Genomic DNA, 7,880 nt, shown 5'->3' on the forward strand with positions numbered 1-7,880 from the left:
CGATAATGTCTTCCCTAAATGGAGTCCTACAACTAGGAGAAGAGTTTTCATCCCTGCTGTCGATGCAGCCCTTTTATTTCTCAGCTGCGATATTTGTTAGGACTTGCCTCAGATGATAACTGAATAATTCGGAAAAGTTCTTAGTCATCGTTTTTTTGTTTTTGCCTAGAGGTCCTTAGATACCAGTAGTTTTGATACATTGCCTATCGCTAATGAAATTTCAGAGGGGCCTTTTCCGGTTGGTGTTAAATTAGCTCCAGTCACACTATCCCACTAACTTGTCTTTTCTCTTTTCAATAACACTTAACTGCTAAGAGTGTTATTTGTTTACTTTTTCTTGTCTCCCCCACTAGTTTGTAAGCTTCATGAGAAAAGGACCCCCTCTCCTCCTTCACCATTTAATCCACAGCACTTTTAACAGTGGAGGGCCCAGGGTCAGGGCCCAATAAATGTTTGTTGAATGAATTGCTACTATTTATTGAGCATTTACTATGTGCTAAGATGTACAATTCTGTGATCTCACCTAATCCTCATACCAACCTTATGAGCTAGGTGCTGTTATTATCCTTCATTTTAAAGATAACAAAATAGAGGCTTAGAATGGTTAAGAAATTTGCCCCAGGTTACTCACATAGGGCAGAGGTGAGCTCCAAACTCTCACTGAGACTCCAAGGTCTGTGACCTTTACCATTATGATAGAGCTGCCCTCATGTACATTCTGGTTACCACTTTGGAGTAAGAATAGGCTCATCAAAATCCTATCATTTAACCTAGAGTCTCAGATTGAAGAGGATTTTCTCAAATGCCATGGACACTCATGAAAGTTTAGTAAGAAAAATGGTAAAGAAGAAACCCAGAAGTGATGCCCAACATCAAACTCAGAGAGATGAGAGATGAGAGATGAGAGATGAGAGAGAGAGAGAGAGAGAGAGAGAGAGAATGAGAGAAGTTTCTATTTCCTGCCAGCTCTGTGTTTATAAATACTATATTAAAGTGGTTTCTCTCCCGCCCATAAGAAAGCCATGAAGATATCATCACTTAATGACAGTGCCCTGAGAACAGAGACATCGATACCAAAGGAGCAAGTGATACATAACTTCTGCTGCTCTATGAGATCATGTTTTATAAACACCACCGAACTTTTATCATCTATCCTAGACTGAGCAGAACCATATTTGCCCAGCACTCTGAGTAATGGACAGGAATAGATGGATAAGGGCCCTTAAACTCCTGGTTAGAAGACATTAAAAGTTTATGAGCCCTATATAGCTGAGTCAAATGCATGTGACCATGCTATATAATTAGCAGGCATAACAACAATAAATATGTAATTTAAAGGGAAGACCAGCAGGACAAGAATATGAACCAGCACTCTTCCTCCCATGTGTAGCCATTTCCCACTCAGTCTTCAGCTGTGTAAATGTAAGTTGTTGGCCTTGTGGTTATTTTAGTATAACAAAGGTTTGGATCTCTCTATTTTTTTTCTAAGCAGTTTATGCTTTCCTCCAAAGTCAGCTTTCAGGCATAAGTAATTCATTGCTCTACTACTAAAATTTGTTTCACTTTGTCTATAGAGACTTAATAAATCAGCCTAGTTATTGTTTAGGGAGGCCACCCCCAGGTTTTCATGTATAAAAAATGAGCATCTATGTTACTAAGTGGAAGTGAATGGTCACTTCGCCCGCAAGGGAGTTCCCTGGAGACCAGGGAATACACAGAGGAAGATGCTTGCTCTGAATATCCAAGGAGCTTTGCTGTCTGTCACATGGAGTTCTCCTGTCATGACTATCATGACTTAAGGGGGATTGCTTGGGGTGCAAAACAGGGTAGGAAAGAGGTCAAATCACGGGGTGGAAAACCCATCCTGTAAAGAAAATCCCAAGGAGTGATGACCCTAAATTTAAAAAATGGCCCTTTGGGATAAGCTCTTTATTGGAAGTCACTTGTGTTCTAGCAATTTCTGGCCACTCTGCCTTTCAGGGGACCCTGAAGAGGCAGCTTCAATTTGCAGTTAGAAAAACTAACAAGTTCCTCTACCTGCTGTGCACCAGCTCAGTGAGAAGGGGATGGCTTTGTTTTGTTTTGTTCGGTACCTATCAATCCACCTTTATATTAGCTTGGTTTATAAGTTTAGGGGCTCAGTCTTTCCTCTTAAGAGTCTTCTTTGCTTTCAGTCTGGGCCTCCCTTCAGCCAAAAGTTTAGAACTCTTCTCCTGGGCTATGACGACTGGATGGAAATCCCCCTGCCCTCCACTTCCCCTTCTGGAGCTCTCCTTCCCTGTGTTGATGCCACAAACCTAGAGGGCAAAATACAAATTATCAGCTATGACATCACCAACTGAGATTCTGGACTGACCTCAACTCTGACCTAACAGGAGGAATATTAAAAGTCAAACACTCTTCCATTCCAGGCATCTCCTTTGGCAGCACCAGAATTAAAAACAAAAACAATGAAAGGCAAAGTCAGCCATAGTGGTACATACAGACTGTCTTTAAAATGAGGTCTAAGAAGTCAATTGTTCTCCTTGGAATTGGGACTAATAAAAACAAAGCCATTTCCTCTTTTCCAGGGACTAAAAGCTTGAACTCTGGAGCCTGCTTGGGTTCAGTTTTGTCACTTAATCTCTGTGTAATCTTGGGCAAATTACATAACTGCTGGGTACCTTGGTTTCCCCATCTGTATAATGGGAATAATAGTATAGGTACCTACCTAATAGGGTTGCTAGGATTAGCTGAGTTAACATATAAAGTGCTAAGAACAGTGACTAACACATTAAGTGCTAATTTTAAAATTTGAGCTATTATGATTATGTTAAGCCACGTTTAAACTCGGCTGCTTTTATGCCTTTCCAGTACCCACCTGGTCTCGTCCACTGACTACTTATTTCCATTGAAAGTGGCCCCCCAAATGGCTTTCCAATCAGATTGCAAGGATGTCTAGCCATAGTACTATTCTAAATAATTAATGGTTTGCTGACTCCTGAAATTGGAGTCTGGTAGGCAGTTTGCTGTTGAATGTATGTCACACCCTAACCTTTCTCAGGAGGAGATCAAGTACTTTCCTTCCACCCTTTGCACTGAAGCCATGTCATCTTTCAGAGAAATTCAACTACCCAATGGTTTCTTTCCTAGATTTGACACCATGCATTTGCCCATCCCCCCACATCTCTTCCCCATTACTAGTTCATTGGGTCGTCATTTCTGTCAAGAAAGCCCATGAGGCTTTGTATTTAATATCACACAGGATTTGAATCAATTGTTCACTTGTTCACTTGGTTGGCTTGCAAAGTCAGGCCCTGGGAGCCAATATGTGGTTCCCTTTCTGAGAAGAGGATTCTGATCACCAGGTTCCATCGCTCTGGGCACACAGAGTTAAGAACCCATTGCTATCTATGCACCTTCCAGAAGACTGAAGGGCACCATTCAACCAAGCAAAGCCCAAGGAGGCAGGACCAGTCCTTAGGTTCCCTTCCTCCCATCCCACTTATCCAAGGCTCAGGTCTTAAGAGTTTGGAGCCTTTGGCTGCTGCTATTAGGCTGGAGAGACCCAGGGGTCAGAACCACAGTCAGTGTGCCCAGCAATTGGGAAAGATGCCAACTATAGATCCAGTGGAGCAAAGCAAAGAGCACAGGGCAGTAAGGTTCACTTCAAGAGAGGTTCAGGAATAGTTTGGTCAAGAGGCTCAATCACTGAACAGCCCCCAGTCAGTAACAATGCCACGCAGAACAGGATGGAGATCAACCACTTTACCCTCCAAAAGTCTGTCGCCAGAAAAACCATCTCTGGCAACAGCCATTTAATGAACTCCTTCATCCACAGACGGACCAAACTTTTCGCTCAGGTCCTGGCACAGTCACCAGGTTCATTCTAGAAAATCACCCCCTAGGAAACCCAGGGCGGGATTTCTCTCCACCCCGTTCATGGGTCATGGCCCGCGCTCTTACCATTGGCGTTCTTGCCACAGATGAGATGCTCATAGGGCTGTAGGACGCCCCAGAGCTCCGCGTCGTTGTTGATGACCATCTCCAGGGCCTCCGCGGACACCTCCCCGCCTCCTGCCCCTCCACCATCAGGGCTCTGGCTGGTCAGCACCCTGGCCCGGATCTCCTCCACTAGGTTCTCCATGCAGGCCGTGAGAGAGATGGCCGCGTACTCGTGGATGCGCACAGAAATGCGAGTGTCCACCATCCAGCGGAAAAAGCGGCCCACTGAGAAGGTGAGGCCGCAGCGCGCAGACTTGCCCCTGCGCAGCCCGTCGCCAGCGCTCATGCTGTAAAGGGATAGCGCCTTGACCGCGGCCAGCGCGCAGCTCTCGGCCAGTGCCCAGCTGTGCACCAGGCGCACGGCGCTCTGCACCTCGAAGCGGGTGCACTTAGCATGCAGTACACTCAGGCGCTGCGCCTCGCGGGCCACGCGGATGAGCGCCCTTCGGAGGAGCCCCGCCAGGCGCCTCACCGCCTCAGTGGAGAAGAGGGGCAGCCGCCGGCCTCCGGCGCCTTTGCGAAGCACCCGGGCCACGTCTGCCTCGGTCCAGGGGAACTCTTCCAGCTCGGGGAGGCGAGGGCAGCGGGAGAAGAGGTCGGCCACTTCGGGGTCCTCAGGCAGCACCGTGTTCACCGTGTCCCAGCTGTTGTGGCGGCTGTTCATGGAGCCGGAGTAGCACCACCAGGCCGCCCCGCGATGCTGCTGCGCCGAAGAGTTGAGCGCCTGCGAGTTAGACTTGGAGGATGAGAGGCTGAGCGAGCGGCACGAGTCCCCGGCCCCATACCCGGAGTCCAAGGTCAAGTCCTCCAGCGTCTTCAGAGTGGAGCTGTATGTCCCGGCCATGGGGATCCTGCCGGAGGCGGCCTCGTCGAGCGAGGGGCGCTCACAACTCCATGCTCCCTTCCTCAAGTGGGCAGAAACAAGCTCTAGGCTCTCCGGGGCGCCCCTCTTTCTCTCGCTGCCGCGGGACTTGGCGGCTGCATCGCCCGCCCGCCCGCCGGGCGGCCGCGGGAAGGTGGGCGAGAATCGCCGCGACCGGAGCCCCACGCGCTTCGCGTCCCGACGCAAAGCTGTTACTGAAATGGCCCCCCACCGCTCCTCCTCCTTACTCCCCCTTGTCCACTTCAAATTCCCGCAAGCACAACGTCTGTCCTCCGCAGACAAGGAATCCCGAGAGAACAGGGCGGCGGCGGCGGCGGCGGCAGAAGGAGGCGGCTCCGCGAGCTGAGCGAGTCCCGGACCAGCCGGCAAGAAAGCGCTGGGCAAACTTCTCCGCGGCCGCCGCCGCCTGCACAGCTGGGGACCCGGCAGCCGCCGGCATGCAAATAACCTGGAGAGGCCCACCAATCATCGGCCGAGACGGGGAGCGGCTACACCAATGATCTCTTAGAGGGGCGGTCACTATGTAGATTTCACTCCGCCTCGGGTGAAACCCTTTGGCTGCGAAGGTGGGGCTGGAGGCCGAGAGTCGGGTGCAGCGCCTGGGATGAGAGTGGAGGAGGGGGAAGAGAAAACCGAGCGAGTGAGAGTGCGGGAGGTGCGAGCAGAGACGAGGTAAGGAGGGGTCGTAACGTCGGGCTTGGTAGCTATTAAAGAAAAATTTGAAGGAAAAGCTACTGCGCGTTTCCCCCTTCCCGCCGTCCAGACTTTGGGCGTTCGCAGCTCCGTTCCAAGACTTCTGCAGCGGAACGCCAGCGCGTGTGTTTCAAGTGTGGATCCGGAACGTAGGGGTGGGGCAAGGAGCCTGGGAGAGGAGACCCAACCCAGGCGCTCCACCTCTCTCCTACACTTTCTGCCAAGCCTCTCGCTTTTTCCGAGGTGAAACTCATTGTGTTTGGAGCGTGGAGGGACGCCCCTGCTTGCTTCTCCTCCCAAATCTGTCTAGTTCTTTATGTCCCTAACTAGGCTCCAATGAAACTAGAATTTCTTCTTAACCTGGAACCTAATAAATGGACAGGCTCCAGGAGACACGTGACTCCCTCCGACAACGTGAAACTATACATGCGATTTTCTGTGTTACTCCGGGGAGAGAGTCCTAACTGATGAGATTCTCAAAAGTCCGTGACTCCCCTGTTACATCTGTACAATACTGCTTGCTGCCAGGTGGATCATTTTTGTCCGAAGTGCGTGTGTTCGAGTGTGTGTGTGTGTGTGTGTAGAGTTATTAACAGGAAGAATGCAAAGGTGAGAAATGTCCCCAGCACTGACCTGATCTCGGAACGTTTGATTGAATACACCACCTACCTAACGGTGGGCCCAGAGGTGAGCGATATGCCCCCCTCAGGACTTGGTTTCTTCCCGGATGAAAAGAATGCTGCTGACCTCCAAGTTGCGTTGTTGTAAACCTGTCCCAGAGTGTGTGTTCACAGGCGGTCAGTCAGAGCGCTATTGGTTCTAGCAGATTTCACACCTAGTCTACTCGGCCCCGCTGCTGTCCTGTAACTATTCACACACGTCCCCGAACGTGCATGTGCCTCCCCAAGTCGCACCACAAAATCAAGGAAATTGTGCACGTGTTTTCCCCAAGTCAGCCTCCACACTTCTGAATGGCGCTTTTGTACTGAATCTTACACAGTTTATGACCTTGGGCCGTGAGTTGGATACGAACAAGAGATGTCTAATTTGTCTCCTTCCTTCTAAATTAATGGCCCTTTCCCTATGAAACTCCTTTTTCTTCGGCAGTTGGGCTTAATTTTTCCTACCTGCGAGTCTTTATTTATGCAATATTGCCGCCCCGTGGTTAGAACTGGGAACGGAGTTAAAGCATGGAAGTAAAGTAACATGAAAGACACAAGTTGGCAGAGATCTTATTAACAAGTGTAACTATATCTTATAGAATTGAGATAATAAGTCAAAGTGAGTAATGAGGTTCAACTTGTCAAAAATGCGAAAACAAATTGGATGCAATTTAAAACTTATTAAGGGAAATATAATAGTAAGGCAAATGTCGCCCTCTAATGGATGTTAGAGGAAATAAATCCCCCAGTTCCTTTTTTCTACTTTTTCTAGTGTGTGTGTGTGTGTGTGTGTGTGCGTGCGTGCGTGTGTGTGCGCGCGCGCGCTCACCCTAAAAAAGTAACTATAAATTTACAATAGAGAACTCACTGAATGGAAAGGTTATCTGGAAAACTAAATGGGGTATTCTGGGAAAAGAGCAAATATGATTTATCTTAATACATTCAAGTTACTTGGTGACTTAAAAGTGTAAAGATAATCAAACATACCAACAGCTAAATTCCAGGATCTTGTGGATGTTAAATTGCACCATAAGAATTTGTTCAGAAAAAAATTAGCTTTGGGAAATGCAACTGGACAAACAACTGAGTTTCATTAATAACTTATAAGGAAACCAAGAGATGAAGAGGAAACCTATACACTTAAAAAAGACTTAGAAGACATATTAACCAATCACAACACATGAAATTTATTTAGAATGGAATTTTAAAATTCAATAAACATTTGACCTTATGAAACAATTGGAAATAGGGAGCAGTGCCTGGATATTTGCTATCACGAAATCATTGTTCCTTTTTTTTTTGATGTAGTAATGGTGGTGAGATTATGTTTACTAAATGTTCTTATCTTTGAGAGGCACATACTGAAATAAGTGTTCTGTAATTTTCTCCATTAAATAAGGAGAAAAAAATCCTTAGGGAAAAGTCTGCTACAGGGAGTGGAAAGTTATGAAAGATGATTAAGATTGTAGATCTCTTGTCTTTCACATGCTCCCCAAAGTCTTCTATAGTCCACTTGAGGACTGGAGGTACAGAGTAAACCCAGAGTGTGTTTGTGTTCTGCATAATGGAGGAGAAAGAAAAGGAAGAGAGATAGTGACAGAGAACAAGATATACCAAGTCATCATAGAAATAAACTGATCAATATCAGTTGAATCTTT

General features: G+C 47.4%; 1 protein-coding gene across 1 annotated transcript in view; it reads right to left on the reverse strand.

Moving 5' to 3' along the window:
* ABTB2 (ankyrin repeat and BTB domain containing 2) overlaps positions 1–5,251 on the reverse strand; it is a 163,282-nt gene extending 158,031 nt beyond the window's left edge. The window contains exon 1 of the mRNA XM_016147128.2: positions 3,946–5,251. Within this exon, the coding sequence (XP_016002614.2) occupies positions 3,946–4,828 (883 nt within the window). The 5' untranslated portion in view covers positions 4,829–5,251. The remainder of the gene's footprint in view (positions 1–3,945) is intronic.
* Between the last annotated feature and the right edge of the window lie 2,629 nt (positions 5,252–7,880).

The sequence above is a fragment of the Rousettus aegyptiacus genome, unplaced genomic scaffold (assembly GCF_014176215.1).
Source record: "Rousettus aegyptiacus isolate mRouAeg1 unplaced genomic scaffold, mRouAeg1.p scaffold_m13_p_5, whole genome shotgun sequence".
In the NCBI taxonomy this organism is placed as follows: domain Eukaryota; kingdom Metazoa; phylum Chordata; class Mammalia; order Chiroptera; family Pteropodidae; genus Rousettus; species Rousettus aegyptiacus.